Below are 25886 nucleotides of genomic sequence, written 5' to 3'. Positions count from 1 at the left end.
TCCTTGTAAAGACTGCCTCCTTGTAAAGACTGCCTCCTTGTAAAGACTGCCTCCTTGTAAAGACTGCCTCAAATTGGCAGGCTGAAATGTGAATTAAGTTTTAAACTGCGCCTAGGTCACGAATTTGACAGCTTCATGAAATGACTCCGTCACGTTGACTGAGTACAGGCTTTCTCTCCTCTTGTCAACTTTCTCCCTCCTCTCTGTCTGAGTCTCTCTCTGTCTGCCTGTCTCTCCCTTTCTCACCCCCTCCCCCCCACCCCCCACCCTCCCCACTTCTCTTTGCCTTCCTCCCCCTATCGCTCCCTCCGTCCGTCCCCCCCCCCCACAATCTCTCTCCCCCCTCCCTTTACCCCTCTCTATCTCTACCCTTCTCCTCACACAGCAGGTAAAAACCAGACAGGTAGGTTTCAGACGTGGGCCTACTGGTACTGCATAAATCATGTGGTAGAGGGCAAGAGGGGGTATGGTGGGGTAAGAGCTTATCTCAGTTTTGACCTTGTGGTCAGGCCGTGGAGTCTCTCGTTTATTGACCGCACTCACGAGTGGCGATATTCATGCCATAAACAGCTGCGTCCGCAATTCCCCTTCCCCACCCCCCAACTTGAACCACGAGCACGGAGTGAGTGTGTGAGGGGGGAATATCTAGGTCCTCTTCGTGAGTCTTGGCACCTCTGGATAAATCATCTGTAACTGGAATGAAAAAGCCGTGTGTGTGAATCAGAATCAGAATCAGAATCAGAATTTATTGTCATTAAAGCACAGAGCCTATTGATACATACAAGATACATAAGTATAGGAAAAAACAGCAATATAACATAACATACATGAAATACAAAACCAAGTGGAACAGGGTGAACAAAGAGGACCTGAGGATGAGCATAAGTGTGTGTGTGTGTTCTGTGTGTGTGTGTGTGTGTGTGTGTGTGCGTGTGTGTGTGTGTGTGTGTGTGTGTGTGTGTGTGTGTGTGTGTGTGTGTGTGCGTAAGAGAGAGAGAGAGAGAGTAACAGGGGATTGTGTCATGCAAAATAGTTAGAAAACAAGCTAGAACCGATGTAACACAAGAAATTCCTCCGATAGGAAAAACACCCCCGTTGGTCAAAGGGAAATACCCATTCTCACTGCACCCATTCTCACTGCCACCAACTGAGAAGGTTATTTCCCTTTGACCATGAATATGTTTCTGTATAAATCCTTGTAGAATCTTAATCCAGCAATAACTCCCTAACCGTGTGTTTGACTGGTCCCAATTTTTGTAAGGACCGTCTCAGGAATGTATAGAACCTGTTCACCAAGTTTGGTGACGATCGGTCCGTTCATTCTTGAGATCTATATGCGAACACAAACACCCAAACAAACAAACAAACACATCGAGTGAAACCTACACACACCCCTATACCGGGGGTGTAAAAAGCGAACAGAGAATCACATCCTAGTTCTTACATAACCGTTAACGTACTCAGGCTACAGCAAACGCAGTGCCGACAGTGGCTTTTTCGCGTTGGGATCATGGAGTACTAGTACAGTACACACTTTCCAGTCTACAATCAGCTCACGTAGATAAGAGCCGGGGAATTCCAGATGATGAACATCATACGTACACATGTCAACACTGTACTTGCTGATCTAAGCGCCTCTCCCATGCACGGCACACACACACCACACGATCAAAACACACTTTTCACAGCTGTATGCGGTGTGATGATGATGGTGGATAGAGGAGCATTAATGTCATCTTACACAGTCTGTCCGTCTGTCTCTGTCTCTGGCGGGAAGAGGGGGTAGTAGAGGGGGCAAATATCATCATCCACGCATAATTTGCTATCTCTAAAAACCAAGTCATTCAATCAATTCTATATTAAGTATAAACAATTTGGGGGAAAATGAGAGGGGAGGGGTGGGGGCGGCGAGCCCCCACACCCAGACCTTTCACCTGACCATCCCCTACCACTGCCTCAATTTGGAAAGCCCTACCCTCCCTCTCACACACTGAGTTCCAGCACTGTGATGTGCCTTACTAGGCGCAGATGTCTGTGAGATCGTTCAACTCCAGGAATCCGTCAATAGACAGTAAATACAAAGTAGAAGGGATGACATTATAATTTACGCTGTAGCGGGTTGGTGCAGTTGTCAATGTAGCTATAGACACCTCACGCACATTCACGTGTCTGTAGGCACAGCGTGGTGTTGTGTGTGGTGGTTGTGAGTTGATCGAGTTGGCCAATGCAGAGAAAGAGAATGGCATGTTTGTGTCTATCGAATTTGGAATGGTGATAGTGTATGACTGTCTACATTTACAATTCAATCAATCAATCAATGAGTCTTATATCGCGCATATTCCGTGGGTACAGTTCTAGGCGCTCTGCAGTGATGCCCTGTGAGATGAAATTTTATACGGCCAGTAGATTGCAGCCATTTCGGCGCATATTTACCTTTCACGGCCTATTATTCCAAGTCACACGGGTATAGGTAGACAATTATTAACTGTGCCTAAGCAATTTTGCCAGGAAAGACCCTTTTGTCAATCGTGGGATCTTTAACGTGCACACCCAATGTAGTGTACACGGGGGGAGGTTCGGACACCGAAGAGAGTCTGCACACAAAGTTGACTCTGTGAAATAAATTTCCGCCAAACCTGGGATCGAACTCACGCTGACAGCGGCCAACTGAATACAAATCCAGCGCGCTACCAACTGAGCTACATCCCCGCCCCGCTCCGAGGTATGTGTGGATTAAGTTGGTCACTAAAGAGAAAGAATACAGCATGTTTGTATCAGTTGAATTGTGAGTGGCTATAGTGTCTGTCTACATCAACTGTTGCTTGGTATGCACTCCTTCATTTGGACTCCATCGCATTGCGATGTTTTACTTATCTGCACTTCCCGCTCTTCTGTCGGAAAATACTAAAGTCTCTTTGTTAAAATAAAAAAGGCAGCAAATGAAGACATTACCTTCTTAACGATGAAACAAATACCACACAAAGTGAAATGCTACGTTAAAGTCTCATTACATTGCTTTGATCTTTTATTAAAATATGATCTTCGAGTTTGAGCAAATGTGCCGATTCCCGCAGTGGGGCACTGCGGTTATGAAATTAAAGGCCCCTCCTGTTTTTGGAACCGCAGGAGCTTTCTAGTTTGTTGTTAGGTAGATTTTTGGTTCCTCTTTCCTGTCATGCTCTCTTTTTCTTCATGAATTCTTTTCTTTTTTCTGCCTTCTTGCTCATTCACCTGTATTTTTTCCAAAAATCTCTTCTCTTGCCGCTTGTCTCGCGATTCATGTATAGTTTAATCTGTTAGTGTTCTGATGTAAGTCCAGCAGTAGATAGGTTAAGCCTATTTTAACATACTGGAAACTGGTAATCTTCCAGTAGGTATTAATTTAGTTTTACTAAAGCCTGCTGGGACACAAGTAATGGGTTAGTGCATTTGTAAACAGGAATCGCTTGACAAGTGGCCCCCTTCATCCCCCCCTTCCTCGTCCTGATATGGCTCTGCGTAGTCGGCTGGACGTTAAGCAACAAATAAACAAACAAACAAACAAATGTGCCGATGAAACTTGCGTGCGACAATGCGGTGTACGTGTGATGCACACAGCGAGTTGAATGCGACAAAGTTGAATGGTGTATCATACCCTTTATCGGATGGTCTGTGAGCTGGGAGGGTCTACTGGGGATTGTATGTAAACCAGCGAAGTCATCTATGTGTGAGACGCAACAAACATGTCCGCCTCAGTTCGGTTAGTGACCTCGTTAAAAGTAAACACGCTACCGCTTTTAGCTGTTATGCTCAAAGTGTATGTCTAAAGCTGTTTACTGAGAACAGGCCAGGGGCTAATCCTCACAGATGAGAGAGTGACCTCGGATTGCTTGTCGTCGGGAAAGCTAGCTGTCACTGTGCGGCGCTAACCACCAGATCACTTTGAATGGGAATCTTAATCAAATGTATCATAGCGCTATTATTTCAACCGAAACACATCGCTTTTTGGTTGAGATACATGCATTACTTTAGCAGTGGATTGTGTCTTTTGTTTGTTTGTTTGTTTGTTTGCTTAACGCCCAGCCGACCACGAAGGGCCATATCAGGGCGGTGCTGCTTTGACATATAACGTGCGCCACACACAAGACAGAAGTCGCAGCACAGGCTTCATGTCTCACCCAGTCACATTATTCTGACACCGGACCAACCAGTCCTAGCACTAACCCCATAATGCCAGACGCCAGGCGGAGCAGCCACTAGATTGCCAATTTTAAAGTCTTAGGTATGACCCGGCCGGGGTTCGAACCCACGACCTCCCGATCACGGGGCGGACGCCTTACTACTAGGCCAACCGTGCCGGTCTTTGTGTCTGGTTGGTGACCCGTGTAAGGTCAACCTTTCAGCTGGTTTAGCGGATGTGTCTTAGTCATCGTCATCATCATTAATAGAATTTTTTTTTAAACAGACAGACTGCTAACATTCCAAAGTTCAGAATAAAAAATAAAAAGTATGGTAAGTAATTTATAGAACGTTTAATTTATGAGCTCGTTTTGTTTTGACATCATCATTATTATTTGAAATGAGGTGTATTTTTGTACAGAGGCGTTATGATATGTAGTAAAATAATATTATTGGACGGAGGCGGTAATAGATACTTAGACTCAGAACTGAGGTCGGTGTCGGTGAAGGTCGACGTTGGACAAGGTCGGTGTCAGCTGTGACAGACCGCACGTGCTGTGCACGAGGTCACGTGATGCTTCATGCTATTTTCAACACTTCCGTGTGCATTGCACTGTCATCATTGTAGGGGGTTTAATCAATCAATCAATCAATCAATCAATATGAGGCTTATATCGCGCGTATTCCGTGGGTACAGTTCTAAGCGCAGGGATTTATTTTTTATTTTTATTTTTTATTTCTATTTTATGCAATTTATATCGCGCACATATTCAAGGCGCAGGGATTTATTTATGCCGTGTGAGATGGAATTTTTTTACACAATACATCACGCATTCACATCGGCCAGCAGATCGCAGCCATTTCGGCGCATATCCTACTTTTCACGGCCTATTATTCCAAGTCACACGGGTATTTTGTTGGACATTTTTATTTATGCCTATACAATTTTTGCCAGGAAAGACCCTTTTGTCAATCGTGGGATCTTTAACGTGCACACCCCAATGTAGTGTACACGAAGGGACTCTCTCTCTCTCTCTCTCTCTCTGTCTCTCTCTCTCTCTCTCTCTCTCTCTCTCTCTCTCTCTCTCTTTCTCTCTATTAATTAATATCTACAAATTTGTACTTATTGTCTAAATTAAGACATTATGCCGATGTGGAAGCACTCAAGTTGTTTTATTACGCTCACATAATGCCCCATATCAACTTTGCTTCAACACTTTGGGATAACTGCAGTGATGTTCATCTCAAACGACTCAATTCTCTTCATCGCCGTGCTGCAAAACTAATTCTGCATGAGTCAATTAAGCCAACAGATGATAAATTAAAGCTCCTTAATTTCCTTCCCTTGAAAGATCAGTTGACGCTAAACAAGGCTGTCTTCATGTACAAAGTAATTAACAATAATGTTCCTGGATATTTAAAATCACATTTCAGACATGCCACAAAAGATATGGGTCCCAGAACCTGATTCCCCCCATCCCTCGTCTAGACTTGTATAAGTCAAGTTTAGCCTTCTCAGGAGCGTCTCTATGGAATTCCATACCCCTACCCCTCCGAAATGCCTCTTCTGTGAAAACGTTTAGGCGCCAGTTTCATTCCCGCTTAATGGGTAAATAGAACACTTCATGTCTGATATTTTAGTGCTTTTTACATTTAGTCAAGTTATGTTTGTATTTTGATTTGTTCTTTATGTGTATGTATTGATAATGATATACATGCGAATGATTGGGACAATTCCTCCCCACATTTGTTTTCTCCCTTTTGTTATTAGTTGTTTTGGATGTTTATATGCAATGCATTATTGCAACTATGCTGCAATTTCCAAACTATATTGTTTTTCCCATTTTTGAATGTGTATACAAAACCATAACCCTTTTCTTATTCCTATTTACATTATGTACGTCTGTAAGTAACAATAACCTTGTCAATTTTACTATCTATATTATGTGCGTCTGTATTAAGTGTTTGTATAAGGGACAGGTTGTAAGATTAGGCTTTGCCTAAAACCTCTATCCTTTGGTAATAAAGTTCAGTTTCAGTTTCAGTCTCTCTCTCTCTCTCTCTCTCTCTCTCTCTCTCTCTCTCTCCTCTCTCTCTCTCTCTCTCTCTCTCTCTCTCTCTCTCTCTCTCTCTCTCTCTCTCTCTCTCTCTCTCTCTCTCTCTCTCTCTCTCTCTCTCTCTCTCTCTCTCTCTCTCTCTCTCTCTCTCTCTCTCTCTCTCTCTCTCTCTCTCTCTCTCTCTCTCTCTCTCTCTCTCTCTCTCTCTCTCTCTCCTCTCTCTCTCTCTCTCTCTCTCTCTCTCTCTCTCTCCTCTCTCTCTCTCCTCTCTCTCTCTCTCTCTCTCTCTCTCTCTCTCTCTCTCTCTCTCTCCTCTCTCTCTCTCTCTCTCTCTCTCTCTCTCTCTCTCTCTCTCTCTCTCTCTCTCTCTCTCTCTCTCTCCTCTCTCTCTCTCTCTCTCTCTCTCTCTCTCTCTCTCTCTCTCTCTCTCCTCTCTCTCTCTCTCTCTCTCTCTCTCTCTCTCTCTCTCTCTCTCTCTCTCTCTCTCTCTCTCTCTCCTCTCTCTCTCTCTCTCTCTCTCTCTCTCTCTCTCTCTCTCTCTCTCTCTCTCTCTCTCTCTCTCTCTCTCTCTCTCTCTCTCTCTCTCTCTCTCTCTCTCTCTCTCTCTCTCTCTCTCTCTCTCTCTCTCTCTCTCTCTCTCTCTCTCTCTCTCTCTCTCTCTCTCTCTCTCTCTCTCTCTCTCTCTCTCTCTCTCTCTCTCTCTCTCTCTCTCTCTCTCTCTCTCTCTCTCTCTCTCTCTCTCTCTCTCTCTCTCTCTCTCTCTCTCTCTCTCTCTCTCTCTCTCTCTCTCTCTCTCTCTCTCTCTCTCTCTCTCTCTCTCTCTCTCTCTCTCTCTCTCTCTCTCTCTCTCTCTCTCTCTCTCTCTCTCTCTCTCTCTCTCTCTCTCTCTCTCTCTGTGTGTGGGTGTATTCACAACATAGTTGAGCAGTATATATCGTGACACCGTGTGTATAGATTGGTAAGTCAAAACATAAAGTGTTGCGTCACGTTAGCACTCGCTGTACTCGCTTCACATTGTACGCGGATGATACACAACCACAGATATATATATAGCACAACCACAGAGATATAGCACAACCCATCATGCATAAGACGACAGATATATTCTGATGCAACACCTCGACATCTCCACAGATAAGTAACACGTTTTCTTCTAGCCTCGAGCACGACTTTTACACAACATTTGACGAGAGAAACCACTCAAAGAAGTGATTTGCGAGTCAGACGTTTCTTGTGTTATTATATTAATCCCGCTACGGATGAAAATTACGCTTTTGCTGGTGAAATCAGGTTATGCAGGAAAGAAAATTGACAGCTGTTGGAGAAAATCAAATCAAAATGTTGCACCGACAAACACTCTACAAGAAAATTACGATGTTCGTGTCACGCGGCGGAAACCGCGACAGAAACTGGTAAAACGGCCAAGGGAAATGAGTTATGATTGTATTTCAGTTTCTCGGATCACACGCGAGAGGAAATGGATATAACCTGCAAAGATAATGACAATGGTAAGCCATCAGTTATGATGCAGTAATTTCGTATTTCGAGTCAAACGCGACAGGAAATGGATATAACGTGCAAAGAAAATGAGAGTGCTGCAGGTCACGATTTACCGCAGTGGAACAGACAGTGATGTCTCCGCTATCACCCAGTCACATTGGCAATTAAGAGTTTTCGTGTCGAACCGTGCAGTTTGGGGGGCCCGGGTAGCTCAGGTGGTAGAGCACTGGACTTGTGATCGAGAGGTCGCTGGTTCGAATCCGGGCCGGGACGGACACGGGTCAACTTTATGTGCAGACCCAGAGACGGTATCCATCTCCCACCCCCGTGTCACCACAATGGCACGTTAAAGATCTTGGTCATTCTACCATAAGTGCAGATGGCTGATACCACCTAAACACGCAAACATCAAAAAGCCGTGAGGGCGTAAAACTCGAATCGTATAAACCAATTCATGTCCAATATAGGCAATTAAGACCTGACGGACAATAAGCCCCTTAAAATTTACTTTTTTTACCGTGCAGTTCGAGTCAAACGCGACAGGAAATGGATATAACGTCCAAAGAAAATGACAGTGCTGTAGGTCACAATTTACCGCACTGGGACAGGCAGTGATGTCAGCCAGTCACCCGGGACATTTAGTGTTTTTGTGTCGAACGGTACCGTGCAGCATCTTCCTTAAAATTGGGGCATCGATCTTGAACATTGAAAAGCAGCGCCCTGAAGCGCATTCACTCACTTTAAAGGGATACTATTGATCTGACCATTTGGGGACTGTTTCTGACGAAATTGAAGAATCTGTAGAAATTGGGGAATCCAATGTACCTTCATCTAGACGCACGCTCGAAAACGCACCACAAGTATGATGTCAAATCAAAGTGTGTGAATGCGCTTCAGGGCGCTGCTGTTCTCGGTTGGCGGTAACAAGCACCACGTACACAAGCAAGGGAAGTTATAACTTTGGAGGCGAGCTGAGGGCCTGTTATATTACGTATTATCCCTCTGATAAACAAAGGGAAGTAAAAGACAAAGTAAAATTAAATCAAGTTGACATTATTTCAAACTTGTTATATTACAATCGTCCGCCAAATTTCATTTGCTTTTAAGAGTACGCTCATAAGCCTAGCTTGTTGTGCTCCATGTTCCATATTTCATGTATGCGGCAATATTCCAATGAAATTTACTGAATAAACTTGTTTCAACCAAATCAAGTTCCAACTTTGGCACAGAGCATTCTGTCCTCACGGGTCCCTGTGTCTATAGACAAAATTGCGAACGCCAAGAAGAAGAAGAAGAAGTCTATAGACCAAAAAGTAACTTTTTTATTTTTAGGTATTATCTATCCCTTTAACTTGGTGGCATTGACCCTATCCCACACCCCACACCATCCACGCGTGATTGAGAAACATTACCCGGGATTTTTTTTTCTTTTCTTGGGAGAGTGAAGGCCCATCATAATAATGGTGTAACGTGAGAAAGTGATCACTGGTCGTGCGTGCTCGTTACGTCTACTGCCTTTTTGGTGACATCTGCTGTCGCTGAGGCTTTTTCTGTCCTGTGACCTCGTGTGGCCGACCTGTTTATCGCTTCATCGCTTGTTTGCTGTGGGTTTAACACGGAAAGGGTGACCCCAGCGATGGCGGGTCCAAGGCCTATTTGTGTCTTGATTATTGCAATTTGTGCAAGATTGAGTTGATTTGTATTCTTTCTCGTCAGAGAAGTCTTTGAAACTTTTGTTGAAGTGTTTTGATAGCCTCCCCCCCCCCCCTCTCTCTCTGTCTCTGTATCTGTCTCTCTCGGTGTCTCTGTCTGTCTGTCTCTCTCAATCTCTGTGTCTCTCTCTGTCCCTCTCTCTCTTTGTCCCCTCTCTCTCTCTTTCTCTCTCTCTCTGTCTCTCTCTCTTTTCTCTTTTCTCTCTCTCCCTCTCTCTCTCTCTCTATCTCTATCTCTGGGCAACATTATTCATACCACATAACGAGTGCCATCGGATACCCAGTTTTATGGAAAGCCGTTTGGCTCATAACCATTACACGTGTAAAAAATGATTAGTACACGTGTAATACATAATGAATACACGTGTAATTAATGATTAATACACGTGTAATAAAAATGTCATACACGTGTACGAAATGATTAAATACACGCGTAATAAACATTTCTTACACGTGCATGAAATATGTATTACACGTGTATTTAATCATTTCTTACACGTGTATGAAATATTTATTACACGTGTATTTAATCATTATGCTATTCCATAGCATAAGAAAAAAGATAAATTACACGTGCAATAAGAAATAAATACACGTGTATTAATCATTTATTACACGTGTATTTATGATTTATTACACGTGTAATGGTTATGAGCCAAACGGCTTTCCATACAGTTTGTCCCACTGACTCCGATACCTCGTGCTGCGATTTATACACCCCTGTCACCAGCGCACTTGCTTTATTTGCCTCACGTCGGCTGCTTCTCACACTGAGTTTTAAGCGTTGCGCTCTTCTCATACCTGCGTGAGAGGTGCACTAGGCCTCGGATGCCACTGTTCGTGATGTCAAGGCTTACTACAATTGTCTTCTTTGTTTCGTTCTGTACGCAGTCAGTAGAATGAAAACACTTCTCTATCCAGTGTGACCTTTTCACGGAGGATTACTTACAACTAACACGTGATTTCTTCCCCGTTATGTGGCATAAGGTATACTTTTTTTCTTCTTCTAATTATGCGAAGCCACTCATGTAAATAAAACTGTACGGGTAAACGACAGTTCAATAAGCTTCTAATTTAGCTGCGTTAATATTTTGTTTTCAATTCTCACAGCACCCCCCACCCCCTATGTTACACCCCCACCCCCACCCCCTATGTTACACCCCCTTCGCACACGCCCACACCTCCTCCCACCTTCCGCGACTCAATGGCACAGACCTAAAACGGTTGAAAACAACTTGTTGACTTCCCTCCAACAAAAGTGTGTTATCATATCGGCCAATCTTCTTTTAAAACCCTGTTGTCCAGTGATTGGACTGTGGGCGTGGCTTTCAGTTTAGTTGAGCGCAGGATTGGATTGTGTGGGTGTCATCAAGTAAGGAACGAGTTTAATCACTCATCCAAACAACCCCGCTCCCCCAACTCCCTCCCACCCTTTTTGTCTTGTGTACCCCCCGCCGTGTGCAGTACCCTATAACTGCTTGATTCTATCCCTTACAAGGAGAAGTCAGGTGTGTGTGTGTGCGTGCGTGCGTGCGACGGTGTGTGTGTGTGTGTGTGTGTGTGTGTGCGTGCGTGCGTGCATGCATGTTTTTGTTTTGTTTGAATGTGTGTTTTCTGTGTTTCTGTCTGTCTCCAACTGTGATTGAAAACTGTCCTCTCGTCTACTTTACGACAGATAACCTCATCAATCTGGATTGTTGGTTTTTTTTCATATTTTTTTATATATGATATATATAATGATATAGGCTTTACGTGTTTAGCAAGTACACTCATATTCGTCTGGACATAGAGATCGACAAGAAACTGTACTCACTGTCATTGCTCAAAAAAGTAATTCAGCAATACATAAAATTAAATGGAATATTTTTTCTATGAAAAAAATCGACGGCGACAGCTTTAAAAACGAAAAGACCTTGAACTTGCTAAAATGAGAGACTGCGATAGCAACCAGAAACTGTTGAGTACAGAGAGTGTAGAGTGTAATCTACATTCTGACGCCACCCACTTGTCTCTAAATGTCGTCTGCCTCTGATAAGTAACGCGTTTTTCTTTTAAAGTGACTCAAGAAATTTATATTTTGTTGTTTGCTCTTTGGTTCAGCCATCCCAAGTTTTTAAGGCCAACGACCGCGCGTCGTTCAAATAGTGCATGTGACATGAAATCAGATTGCGCTTTTGTTTGTTATCGTACGTGAACTTTGGCTGCCGGCAGTTTAGTGCTGTTGCAAACAATAGGCTTGTTATCTTTCATCTTTGCGACAGCTATCAGTCATACGTTACATCAAACCCTGCTTGCCTCTCGGTAAACCTGCCCACGTGACATGCTGAATTATGTGTGCTCGCTTTTCGTCTGTTCCAAAGAAACAATGACATAGCGATTGTCTGTCTGCCTGTTCGTGTAAAAGATGAGAGAGAGAGAGAGAGAGAGAGAGAGAGAGAGAGAGAGAGAGAGAGAGAGAGACACACACACACACACACACACAAACATACACTGACAGAGAGAGAGACACACACACACTCACTCTCACACACACACATAACTGCCAGGGAAGAATGCGGTTGGCGTGGATGTCACCTCGACCCCAGTCTGCACTGTACCATTATACAGTCAGTCAAAGCCACTATATTCTTTGTGACAGCTTGACACAGAAAAACAGGGGGGGGGGGGGGGCGTACACTCCAACGCAAAATGACCTATTTTGTGTCTTCCGTCAGCTGTAATGAGTTGCAACTCCGAACTAGGCTGCACGCTAGTCTGTATGTCTCTCTGACTGTCTCTCTGTCTGTATCATAGGTTTTTATTTTTAATTTGATCGTGGCAAACGAGAGAAGGGGGGGGGGGGTAAGAAAGTGTGTGTATGTGTGTGTGTCAGTGCGGACTGCGCATGTTTGTGCGCGCGCGTACGTTCGTGTGTGAGAAAGAGACAGATCGGCAGAAGTTGCGTTAAAAGTAGCACTGATAAACATGTTCTGGTATCCTAAAACCTGTCCTAATTTCCTCTCTAACATATTGACCTAACCTGTTGGACGGAGAAAACCTCTTCTGATTGCGTGCTCTTCGGCACTATGTCTGATTAGCAGGAAACGGCCGAGTTTTCCCTGCGCGCGCGCGTTCCATTTGCCGCAACATTATTTTAGCGACAATTTTCTCCAATCTTCTCCAGCAACGCAAACTGGCCAGACTATTGCTGATTGGATCAATCAGGTTTAGTCGTTTGTCGTTACTGGTTTTCTGAGCAAAGTGGTGCCGGTGGAAATTGGAAGTCTCCGTTTCAAACGACCAGCTGTATATCGCTATTGCCTACGAGTGCGGTTGAGTAAGTTTTTAAGGGAGAATTCTGCGTTGGTGTTGAATTCTCGTAAATAAGAACGTTTTTTGTAAAACGATATTTTTTGTATGAGTCTTATTGTTGACTTAGTACAATTGGTGTACAGAGCTATCAAGGTGTGCTGAAATAATACAAACATGTATTGAATTCACATTGAGTCGTGTATCAAATTGCAGGTGGTGTGTGTGTGTGTGTGTGTATGTGTGTGTCTGTCTGTCTGTTAAGAAAATAGTAGACAGAAACGAAGCCTTCACTTCGACCGTGAACACTGCGTGTTGCGCACGTACAAGAGTTCGAGGATTTTAATAAAAAAATATTAAATTTGTTTTTTCCCCGTTCGAGGAGTTGAGATAATGTAGGTTGACAGTTCATTCTCTTGGGACGACCCTCAAGGTGTTTACTTTGATCTCCGCATTGATCGCCAGGCATTCACCGCAGGGTGTGTGGACACAGGTAGTAGTGCTCAGGGACACGTCCACCCCATGCACGCTGCCAGCGCGTGATAGAGATGATGGAACGGTTCGGACATAGGGTGCTTGACATGGGTAGGGACTGGGTGTCGTGCAGTCCTGCTTCCTAATGATCGAGGGAAGAGGAGAGAGAGTGGGGATGTTAAAGGCACACTTCTTCCCGTGAAAGCAGTTTGCCTTACTTTTGTAGGTTTGGGAAGACGCTGTAGCATGCCCTTTTTATCAATAAAACAACAAGATTATATATAAACAAAACAAAATATTTTAAAAAAACACTTGGTATCTGTATGTTTGACTGTACCTGAGACTGAAATTTTGATCTGTGGCACAAACAAAATAACACTTACGTTTGGCACGAAGCCTTACATTACATAAATGGACACGTTTGGCTTACTATCTCAGGAGAGAAATTTAAGTTTTACGCCCTCACGGCAAAGCAATTAGGGGCATGTGAGACAGCTTACAATCTCAGCTCTGCCCAGGCTTATATATATATGGCTCAAGGTCATCCCTCGATCCGCTTGGACGCATACCAAGAATCAACATTCTGGTTGCTCTCTGTGCAGAGTATTATCTTTGATGAAATAATTCAAATTCGAAATTAATTCATCAGAGAAAATCCCGCAATGCATAGAAAACACCCAGGTTACAGATTGATTGTTGGTATATGACCAAGTGGAGGGATGGTCTCATGCCACGTAAAAACCTGGCCAGTATTGATAGGGTGAGCTGAATCGTTGACGGTTCTCACAGGACGGCCTGTGCTATTATAAAGAATATTGTCGTCCTGAATCAACGCTCCTGTTGGCCAAATGCTTGCAGTGACACAAAAATTGCGCAATTTGACGAATGAGAGTTTTCTAACGCCGGAAGGTCTGTCAGTTTTTTGTTGCTTGAATTAGATGCCCTATATTCCTTTGTGGGCGGCGGACAAAAAGACACAGTCATCTCGTTCAGAGAGAAATCTGTAGCGGACGCGCGCTCATCATTATACATAGGGCCTATCATCTTCTTCATGTTCAAGGCACGTTCCACAAACTCGTTATTATACATCATCTTCTTCATGTTCAAGGCACGTTCCACAAACTCGTTATTATACATCATCTTCTTCATGTTCAAGGCACGTTCCACAAACTCTTTATTATACATCATCTTCTTCATGTTCAAGGCACGTTCCACAAACTCTTTATTATACATCATCTTCTTCATGTTCAAGGCACGTTCCACAAACTCTTTATTATACATCATCTTCTTCATGTTCAAGGCACGTTCCACAAACTCGTTATTATACATCTTCTTCATTTTCAAGGCACGTTCCACAAACTCGCGTTGCACTACTTTGAAACTAACGCACAATTTTGGAAGTAATGCACAGTTAGATCTGTGCGTTTCCCAAACTCACGTCACCATAAGAGGCTTTGGATCCTGAATTGGATGACAGTCTGTCGACGGGGGTATGTTTTATTTATCACGAGGAGTGACGTCATTTCGAGGGGAGAAGAGAGTTTAGAGAAGGGGACAGAGACCGAGACAGAAAAACAGTTGGATTGAAGGGAAGGACTTAAATATTATCCAAACGGAAGGGTGGGGAAGAGGGAGAGAGAGAGAGGGAGGGAGAGGGGGAGAGGGAGGGAGAGGGGGAGAGAGAGGGAGGGAGGGAGAGAGAGAGGGAGAGAGAGAGAGATGGATGAGACAAGCTGATAATGACGACAAAAGCCACAGTAACAACCCTCACTTCTATTCCAGGAGACACTTGTGCCAGAAGATTTCTGCTAACACTGCGATATTCTCAAGTGTCCAGCAGTTTCGTAACTTTGCTAAAATGCCGCCTGCTGTTGCCTTCTTTATCAGAACGAACGGCAGTGCCTTTGGATGTCATTACCTTGTGCGTCGATCACTGCTTTTAAAACCTGTCGATGGCTTGTTATTGCAGCGACTCGGTTCCTTGTCGTGTTATGGTTGGCTCTGTATAGAACGGATGTTCTTAGAGGCAAAACACTTTGTGTTACCAAAGTAAATCATTGCACAAAAAAAAAAGGATTAGGTCTTTGTGTGGATGTTAAAGCATGATGACATAGTATACTACATTAGCAAAACGTTTTTTGTGTTTTTGTTTTTTTATACATCCCGCGATATGCTAGTGGAGTGTATTGTGTATTGGTTTTGTTTTGTTTTTATACATCCCGCGATATGCTAGTGGAGTGTATTGTGTATTGGTTTTGTTTAGTTTTTCTATACATCCCGCGATATGCTAGTGGAGTGTATTGTGTATTGGTTTTGTTTAGTTTTTCTATACATCCCGCGATATGCTAGTGGAGTGTATTGTGTATTGGTTTTGTTTTGTTTTTTTCTTGCTTTTTTGCTGCTTTTTTCTTTTTTCCCCTTTTTACATTTAGTCAAGTTTTGACTAAATGTTTTAACATAGAGGGGGAATCGAGACGATGATCGTGGTGTGTGTGTGTGTGTGTGTGTGTGTGTGTGTGTGTGTGTGTGTGTGTGTGTGTGTGTGTGTGTGTGTGTGTGTGTGTGTGTGTGTGTGTGTGTGTGTGCAGAGCGATTTAGAGTAAACTGCTGGACCGATATTTATGAAATTTTACATGAGAGTTCCTGGTTATGATATCCCCGGACGTTTTTCATTTTTGACTCACATGCGAAGCAAAAGTGAGTCTATGTACTCACCCGAGTCGTCCGTCCGTCCGTCCGGACGTCCGGACGTCCGTCCGTCCGTCCGGAAAACTTTAACGTTGGATATTTCTTGGACACTATTCAGTCTATCAGTACCAAATTTGGCAAGATGGTGTATGATGACAAGGCCCCCAAAAACATACATAGCATCTTGACCTTGCTTCAAGGTCAAGGTCGCAGGGGCCATAAATGTTGCCTAAAAACCAGCTATTTTTCACATTTTCCCCGTTTTCTCTGAAGTTTTTGAGATTGAATACCTCACCTATATATGATATATAGGGCAAAGTAAGCCCTATCTTTTGATACCAGTTTGGTTTACCTTCAAGGTCAAGGTCACAGGAGCTCTTCAAAGTTGGATTGTATACATATTTTGAAGTGACCTTGACCCTGAACTATGGACGATAACTGTTTCAAACTTAAAAATTATGTGGGGCACATGTTATGCTTTCATCATGAGACACATTTGGTCACATATGATCAAGGTCAAGGTCACTTTGACCCTTATGAAATGTGACCAAAATAAGGTAGTGAACCACTAAAAGTGACCATATCTCATGGTAGAAAGAGCCAATAAGCACCATTGTACTTCCTATGTCTTGAATTAACAGCTTTGTGTTGCATGACCTTGGATGACCTTGACCTTGGGTCAAGGTCACATGTATTTTGGTAGGAAAAATGTGTAAAGCAGTTCTTAGTGTATGATGTCATTGCTAGGTTTAGTTATTTGACCTTGACCCTGAAGGTCAAGGTCATGTAAAGGTCAAGGTCAAGCATGTGAGTCGTATGGGCTTTGCCCTTCTTTTTGGATAAAATAATGTCTTTGATGACGTCATATCCGGCTTTTTGTAAAAGTTGAGACGGCACTGTCACACCCTCATTTTTCAATTAAATTTATTGAAATTTTGGCCAAGCAATCTCAATTCGACGAAGGCCGGACTTTGGTATTGCATTTCAGCTTGGAGGCTTAAAAATTAATGAAAAATCTGAAAATTGTAATTAAAATTATTCTTTTATAAAACGATCCAAAATTACTTTCATATTATTCTTCATCATTTTCTGATTCCAAAAACATATAAATATGTTATATTCAGATTAAAAACAAGCTCTGAAAATTAAAAATATAAAAAATATGATTAAAATAAAATTTCCGAAATCGATTTAAAAACTATTTTATCTTATTCCTTGTTGGTTCCTGATTCCAAATACATATAGATATGATATGTTTGGATTAAAAACACGCTCAGAATGTTAAAACGAAGAGAGGTACAGATTTTTGATTCTTTTTATTACGTTTTCGGATTAAAGTTGAATTTCTCGAAATGCGAAGCCATGTGGTTAGAAAGTCAGAAACATTGTCAAGACACCTTTTATAATTTTAAATGGAAGAAAAAATTAAGGATTTTGGGAATTTATTTTTGTAATGACAGATCAGCCTCTGATGTTGAGGAAAGTTGGACAGAGCGAATTACGTCTGTTAAGTGCTTGATTTCGGCATGGGAGAAAAGAAATTTGAGTATTATGGGTAAAATTATTGTAATTAAAACGTTTTTGATTTCCCAATTTGTTTATTATATGCCGGCATTTGTAATCCCTGATAGTGTATTAGCAGAAGTAAATAGATTGTTGTTTATATTTTTATGGAAAAAGAAAGAAAATAATAAAAAAAAGCATCTGAAAAGGTTAAGAGGATAATATTGTGTAGTGATATAGAAAATGGTGGCTTAAATAGGATTGATTTGAAACACATGCAGCTTTCCTTTTTATTACAATGGGCTGTCAGACTGACATCCCGCGAAGTCACAGATAAGTGGAAATATGTGCCAAAGTCAGTGTTATCAATGTACGGCTCAAATTGTGAATGTTTTTATTCAAATGTTGATTTTCGAAGATTAAAAGGGAGTGAACTTGTCAAATTCAAATTTTGGAAAACTGTCTTGAAAACCTGGCTTGATAACAATGTATGTATTGATGATAACTTATTTAAGCCGCTTTTATGGAATAACCAATATTTTGTTTATGCTGGAAATGTACTGTATTTTGAAGATTGGGCAAGAAAGGGTATTGTTAGCGTATATGATGTTTTACATGGAAAAGAGTTTGTTTCCTATCAGTTCATTAGTGATGTTTTAGGAAAATCCCCACAGAGAATTTTGGAATATAACATGGTTCGTGCTGTTGTTATAAATGTTATTAATAAGATGATGCACGGAAAGGAAGAAATTGATTTGATGGATATCCCCTCTTATCGTGGTAAGAAAGTACACAACGCACAACAGTTCAGAAAAGAATTAGTAAGCATGAAACTTGTTGAACCGTGTGCAATTGGATTTTGGAGGAGGAAATTTAATTATGAAATTGACAAGAAAGATTGGATGATGAGTTTTGAATCGGTTAAAGAGACAAGGCTACGAGTATTACAATGGAAATTACTTCACAATATTTACCCCACAAATATTATGTTATGTAAGATGAAAGTTGTGGAAGACAATATTTGTTCACACTGTAGTAATAGCATTGACTATATAGAACACTTGTTTTTCTTTTGCCCAGTGGTGCTTGAGTTTTGGAAACAAATTGAATTATATATTTGGATACACTTGGATAAACAGATAAAGTTAACTGTGCATGAAATCATGTTTGGAGTTAAAAATCGAAAAATGCATGCAACTCTGTTGAAAGAACTAAACTGCATAATTTTGGTTGCTAAAATATGCATAAGTATTTATAAGAAAACCAAGGCTTCAATGCCTCTTTTTGTTATCTTGGAAAGGCAACTGCAGATCAGAAATATTTATTTCTGATTAAAAAGTTCCAAGACAAATATTTAGTACATTTTTTTTTAAATAAAAGCAAGTGTAAATGTTACCTCCACCCGCTAACCCCCCCCCCTTTCACTCTCTCTTTCCCTCTCTCTCTCTCTCTCTCTCTCTCTCTCTCTCTCTCTCTCTCTCTCTCTCTCTCTCTCTCTCTCTCTCTCTCTTTCTCTCTTTCTCTCTGTCGCTCTATCAGTACAGAAAGATGTCATTATAATGAATTGTCAGAATGTATTCCAAATGAGTGTGGTCAATTATGTATCTATACATCCGTAGATGCCTTTCATTTGTTTCATGATTGTTAATACTATAGACTTTTTGAGTGGTAAATGTTGAAGGATGAAAGAAAATATATTGTGAGTGGACGGATGCATGTTATTCATTAAAAGCCCCACAATAATGTGCTTGGCAAAAAAAAAAGAAGAAAAAAAAAAAAAAAAAGAAGAAAAAAAAAAGAGAGGTACAGAAAAGTGTGCTGTGCTAAACAGGCTCGTCAATTTCACTGCCTTCTACTGACTACGGTCATTGTGAAAAAATGCAGTGCGTTCAGTTTCATTCTGTGAGTTCCACAGCTTGACTAAATGTAGTAATTTCGCCTTACGTGACTTGTTTATGCTGTGAAAGAGTTTCTTGGTTATTTATTTCTATTTTTGACAACTTCTCTTTTTTCTCTGTCTTTGCAGATTACTTCCAAGACCTCACTGACGCTACATCACACATACCTTCAAGCCCCTGCATCCCTTTTGGTAGACTTTGTGTCTCCAATCCCGCACTGTCATCTCAAAGCCCAGTGTTATTCTCAGGCCAGATCGTCCACACGCTGACAAGCTGACCACCTCAGATGGTCATCAGAAGCAGACGAGCAGAGACTTAGAGAACTTGTGAGTGTCGCTCCTGAGGTGTGGGAAAAAGGCGAGTGGTGCTGATGGGATGAGGTGAGGTCTGGCATCATCACCAGAATGGTGCTGGTGGTGCCAGTGGTGCTAGTGGTGCAACTGTGATGAAGTGGACGCATCTACCACTCTAAGACCTTTCCGTGAGATCACATACTCACGTCCATCCCTCAACGCGTCAGCGTCTGAACACCTCTTTAAAACCAACCTCGACCTCAACCTCATTCACGATGACGACTGCTACGGTCCACTTGATGACGCAGGACGTACTGGTGGCCTGCATCATGCTGAGCCTGACGGCGCTGGTCGGGTTGCTAGGCAACCTGCTGATGATGCGCGCGCTTTGGCTGTACAAAAACCTGAGGATTGACTTCTTCATCCTGCTGGGCAGCGCGGCGGTGTCGGACATGCTGTGTCTGTGTGTGTCCGTGCCGCGTCACATCATCTACCTTACCTGGGCCACAGACCCCATCACTAACACCTGGTGCAAGGCTAGCAAGTGAGTACTGTGGTGTGTGGGGAGGAGGGGGGGTTGTGTGTGTGTGCGTGTGTGTGTGTGTGTGTGTGTGTGTGTGTGGTTGTCCGTGTGGTTGTCCGTGTTGTCTGCAGGTGTCTGGGGATTGGACCAATGCTGTTTTTGTGTGTTCTTTTGACAGGTAGCTTTGTTTTTCTGTTCTTTTTGCATAGATTTGTTTCTCTGTATTATTTACAGGTACATTTAGCTTTGTTTCTCTGTTCTCTTTTCGCATAGCTTTGTTTCTCTGTACTCTTTACGGGTACATGTAGCTTTGTTCCTCTGTTCTTTTTTCGCATAGCTTTGTTTCTCTGTACTCTTTACGGGTACATGTAGCTTTGTTCCTCTGTACTCTTTACGGGTACATGTAGCTTTGTTTCTCTGTACTCTTTACGGGTACATGTAGCTTTGTTTCTCTGTACTCTTTACGGGTACATGTAGCTTTGTTTCTCTGTACTCTTTACGGGTACATGTAGCTTTGTTTCTCTGTACTCTTTACGGGTACATGTAGCTTTGTTCCTCTGTACTCTTTACGGGTACATGTAGCTTTGTTCCTCTGTACTCTTTACGGGTACATGTAGCTTTGTTTCTCTGTACTCTTTACGGGTACATGTAGCTTTGTTTCTCTGTACTCTTTACGGGTACATGTAGCTTTGTTTCTCTGTACTCTTTACGGGTACATGTAGCTTTGTTTCTCTGTACTCTTTACGGGTACATGTAGCTTTGTTCCTCTGTACTCTTTACGGGTACATGTAGCTTTGTTCCTCTGTACTCTTTACGGGTACATGTAGCTTTGTTTCTCTGTTCTCTTTTCGCATAGCTTTGTTTCTCTGTACTCTTTACGGGTACATGTAGCTTTGTTCCTCTGTACTCTTTACGGGTACATGTAGCTTTGTTTCTCTGTACTCTTTACGGGTACATGTAGCTTTGTTTCTCTGTATTCATTACGGGTACATGTAGCTTTGTTTCTCTGTATTCATTACGGGTACATGTAGCTTTGTTTCTCTGTACTCTTTACGGGTACAATCTTTGTTTCTCTGTTCTCTTTACAGGTACATGTAGCTTTCTTCCTCTGTACTCTTTACAGGTACATGTAGCTTTGTTCCTCTGTTCTCCTTTCGCATAGCTTTGTTTCTCTGTACTCTTTACGGGTACATGTAGCTTTGTTCCTCTGTACTCTTTACAGGTACATGTAGCTTTGTTCCTCTGTACTCTTTACGGGTACATGTAGCTTTGTTTCTCTGTACTCTTCACGGGTACATGTAGCTTTGTTTCTCTGTATTCATTACGGGTACATGTAGCTTTGTTTTTCTGTACTCTTTACGGGTACAATCTTTGTTTCTCTGTACTCTTTACAGGTACATGTAGCTTTGTTTCTCTGTTCTCTTTACAGGTACATGTAGCTTTCTTCCTCTGTACTCTTTACAGGTACATGTAGCTTTGTTCCTCTGTTCTCCTTTCGCATAGCTTTGTTTCTCTGTACTCTTTACGGGTACATGTAGCTTTGTTCCTCTGTACTCTTTACAGGTACATGTAGCTTTGTTCCTCTGTACTCTTTACGGGTACATGTAGCTTTGTTTCTCTGTACTCTTTACAGGTACATGTAGCTTTGTTCCTCTGTACTCTTTACGGGTACATGTAGCTTTGTTTCTCTGTACTCTTTACGGGTACATGTAGCTTTGTTTCTCTGTATTCATTACGGGTACATGTAGCTTTGTTTCTCTGTACTCTTTACGGGTACAATCTTTGTTTCTCTGTACTCTTTACAGGTACATGTAGCTTTGTTTCTCTGTACTCTTTACAGGTACATGTAGCTTTGTTCCTCTACTCTTTACGGGTACATGTAGCTTTGTTCCTCTGTACTCTTTACAGGTACATGTAGCTTTGTTCCTCTGTACTCTTTACGGGTACATGTAGCTTTGTTCCTCTGTACTCTTTACAGGTACATGTAGCTTTGTTCCTCTGTACTCTTTACGGGTACATGTAGCTTTGTTCCTCTGTACTCTTTACAGGTACATGTAGCTTTGTTCCTCTGTACTCTTTACGGGTACATGTAGCTTTGTTTCTCTGTACTCTTTACGGGTACATGTAGCTTTGTTTCTCTGTATTCATTACGGGTACATGTAGCTTTCTTCCTCTGTACTCTTTACGGGTACAATCTTTGTTTCTCTGTACTCTTTACAGGTACATGTAGCTTTGTTTCTCTGTTCTCTTTACAGGTACATGTAGCTTTCTTCCTCTGTACTCTTTACAGGTACATGTAGCTTTGTTCCTCTGTTCTCCTTTCGCATAGCTTTGTTTCTCTGTTCTCTTTACGGGTACATGTAGCTTTGTTTCTCCCATCTCTTCACAGGTAGCTTTGTTTCTCCCATCTCTTCACAGGTAGCTTTGTTTCTCCCATAATTCTCTTCACAGGTAGCTTTGATTCTCTGCACCCTTTACATCTACCTTTGTTTCTGTGCCCTGTACAGGTACCTGGAGGTGGGTTCAGGCTTCGTGGCAGCCTACCACCTGGTCTTCCTGGCCGTGCTGCGCGGCATCCTCCTCACCAGCAGGGGACGCAACCCACCCACGCCCGCCCAGACGCTGATCCTGGCGGTGGGCCTGTGGGCGATCGCCCTTCCCGTGGCCATCCCCTTCCTGCTCAACACGGAGGAGGTGTTCGGGTTCTGTCAGTACGTGCAGAACACGGACGTGGAGCGCGACGTGTGGCTGCAACACTCGCTGTCCTGCTTCGTCCCCGTCGCCCTCATCATCGCTGTCTACGTCCTGGCGCACTATATGGGCAAGCGCTACTTCCAGGTACGATCACCTCCGAACAACCGGAAACAGTGGAAAGCCCGTGTGATGACCTCCAAACATCTGAGAAAATCAGGTCTTAAAAAGGAGGGAGTCTTAGAATGAGGGTACATTTACATAAGTTATGAACAGAAAGTCTGAGAAAACGGAGACTGAGGGGGGTGTGTCTTAAAAGGGAGGGGGGTGTGTCTTAACAGGGAGGGGGGTCTTAAAAGGGAGGGGGGAGGGGTCTTAAAAGGGGGGTTCCACTGTAACAAAAAAACCAAAATAGAAAAAATTTGGTTGGTCAGCGACTCGGTAGCCGTTGGTACAGCACTCGACTTATATGTGCCTCGGCTGCGTGAGTTGTATCATTCGAGGCAGTAGCACAATAGACGTCACTTCCGGAAAGAAGAGTCAACAATAAGGTATCAATTCAGTGCGATGACAAACCGCATCACACCGCAATCTGTACTGAGAGATTGCTGTTTGTTATTATGTTCTTGCCGTCTGAGAGATTGCTGTTTGTTATTATGTTCTTGCCGTCTGAGAGATTGCTGTTTGTTATTATGTTCTTGCCGTCTGAGAGATTGCTGTTTGTTATTATGTTCTTGCTGTCTGAGAGATTGCTGTTTGTTATTATGTTCTTGCCGTCTGAGAGATTGCTGTTTGTTATGTTCTTGCCGTCTGAGAGATTGCTGTTTGTTATTATGTTCTTGCCGTCTGTCTGTTTGTCTGTTTTTGGTTTGTATGTGTTTTAATTTCTATCTGCACCATGAAGGCAAGCTTCAGGAGGACAACGAGCAATGAAACATTCTATGTTGTGTGTTGTGTATTCTGTGTTGTGTATTCATTTCTGTGTTGTGTATTCATTTCTGTGTTGTGTATTTATTTCTGTGTTGTGTGTTGTGTATTCATTTCTGTGCGGTGTGTTGTGTATTCATTTCTGTGTTGTGTGTTGTGTATTCAGTTCTGTGTTCTGTGTGGTGTATTTATTTTTGTGTTGTGTGCTGTGTATTCATTCTTGTGTTCTGTGTTGTGTTTTCATTTCTGTGTTGTGTATTCCGTGTTTTGTGTTGTAGACCCTGTGTTGTGTATTCCGTGTTCTGTGTTGTGTACTCTGTGTTCTGTATTCTGTGTTCTTTGTTGTGCATTCTGTGTTCTGTGTTCTAAGGTGTGTATTCTGTGTTATGTTTTCTATGTTCCGTGTTCTGTGTTGTATACTCTGTGTTGTGTATTCATGTCTGTGTTATGTGTTGTGTACTTTGTGTTCTGTGTTCTTTGTTGTGCATTCCGTGTCCTGTGGTGTGTATTCGGTGTTGTGTTTTCTGTGTTCTGTGTAGCGGTATTCTGTGTTGTGTGTTCTGTGTTGTGTATTCTGTGTTCTGTATTTTATGTTCTGCTTTTATTGTGTAGATGTATTCTGCATTCCGTTTTCTGTATTCCATATTCCGTATTCCATATTCTGTATTCCATATTCTGTATTGTGTGTTCAGGACAGCTACACGTACCGCGAGAAGCAGATATCGAAGCTGGTGACGGTGATCGTGTCAGTCTTCGTGGTCTGCCAGCTGCCCTTCCGCGTGCTCGACCTGCACGTGCTCTACAAGGAGACGGAGGCCCAGAAGATGGAGGCCGAGGGCAACCTGCCGGACGGAGACACGCTGGAGTCGCTCTACATCGCGCGGAACTACCTCCTGTGTCTGATGATGGCGGACAAGGCTGTGCGACCCGTCATCTACTCCAAGCTCGCCCCGGAGCTGGCTGAGGCCTTCGACGAGGTCATCAATTGCACCATGTGCCACCGCGCCTACACGCAGGGCAGGATCAGGCGAGCTGCTGGCCGGGGAGGGGGAGGGGAGGGGGCGTCCAAGGCCAACGGTCATGCCAACGGTCACGCCACCAGGATCGCCTCCACATCCAGCAACGCTCCGCTGACCGCGGAAAGCTTGGACACAGGATCGGACAGCGCCATAGAGCACGATAAGGAGAAACACGATGAAATGGAGATCGTGCAGCTCAACGTTTGACACGCAGCTCTGTAAGAAAGCGCTTCTCGCTGGCTTTACTATTTTATCTGATTTCTTTTCGCTTGCTCTCCAGTACTGAAAGTTGCCCAGTTCTAGAGAGAGAGAGAAAAAGCAGTCAGTGTTTTCCTGTTCTTGCCAGCAGCAGAGACTGTTCGGGTGCTCAGAGAGGGCCTGCTGTCACAGATGAACAATTCAATGCTTCTATCTGTATTGTTGAGTCCACCACACCAATGGACTTGAGCACGAGACGATGACCTTTAACCAGATACGATGGCCTTTTACACGATACGATGGCCTTTTACACGATACGATGGCCTTTTACACGATACGATGGCCTTTTACACGATACGAGGACATTAAAATGGCAGATTCTTTCCTGCGACACAGGCCATAAAGCTGGCACGTGAGACACTGTGCTTTCTTTTCCCTTCCACTTAGCCAGTTCATACTCGCACAATTCTGTGCTGCTTCTAATCAATGCCTCGACTGCTTGTTCTCTACACAACTGTGAACGTCCGCCGAGATTTCAAGAACCAAGACCAGACAGTCTGCATAAACCGTGAAGAAAGAATAGCATGCAACTTTACGTACACCGAGGTTTGTAGAATTAGAACCAAGACCAGACAGTCTGTGAACGCTAGGTTAGCACAACAGGGTAAGTGAACCAGTGGTGAACTGCACACTGTCTACTTGTCATTATATAGCGATAGGGTCTTGCGCTTGCATGGCAAGCACATGATTAATGTGTAGAAAGGTGCTGTCGTTATGAAACAAGCGTGACTGGGACACGTTTCACATTGGTGTGCGAAGCAAGAATAACGAAAAAGAACACTTCATAGACACGGTTTCGTACTTCTCTGTACGAAGAAAGAAACTCTGAAAGCCTGCAAAAAGAACAGGACAGTGCCCAGAAAAGTGTACATACTGCTCTGTACAGAGAAACTTAAA

At 42.9% G+C, this 25886-nt stretch overlaps 1 protein-coding gene across 1 annotated transcript in view; it reads left to right on the top strand.

The window, feature by feature from the left end:
* The window catches only part of LOC138946806 (allatostatin-A receptor-like), a 59576-nt gene extending 33987 nt beyond the window's left edge, over nt 1-25589 (top strand). The window contains exons 2-4 of the mRNA XM_070318211.1: nt 19407-20115; nt 22602-22932; nt 24405-25589. Coding sequence (XP_070174312.1) covers nt 19847-20115; nt 22602-22932; nt 24405-24938 — 1134 coding nt within the window. The 5' untranslated portion in view covers nt 19407-19846 and the 3' untranslated portion in view covers nt 24939-25589. The remainder of the gene's footprint in view (nt 1-19406; nt 20116-22601; nt 22933-24404) is intronic.
* Nucleotides 25590-25886: the final 297 nt, after the last annotated feature.

This window comes from Littorina saxatilis, linkage group LG1 (genome assembly GCF_037325665.1).
Source record: "Littorina saxatilis isolate snail1 linkage group LG1, US_GU_Lsax_2.0, whole genome shotgun sequence".
Classification (NCBI taxonomy): domain Eukaryota; kingdom Metazoa; phylum Mollusca; class Gastropoda; order Littorinimorpha; family Littorinidae; genus Littorina; species Littorina saxatilis.
This window is presented reverse-complemented; position numbering and strand designations above follow the sequence as displayed.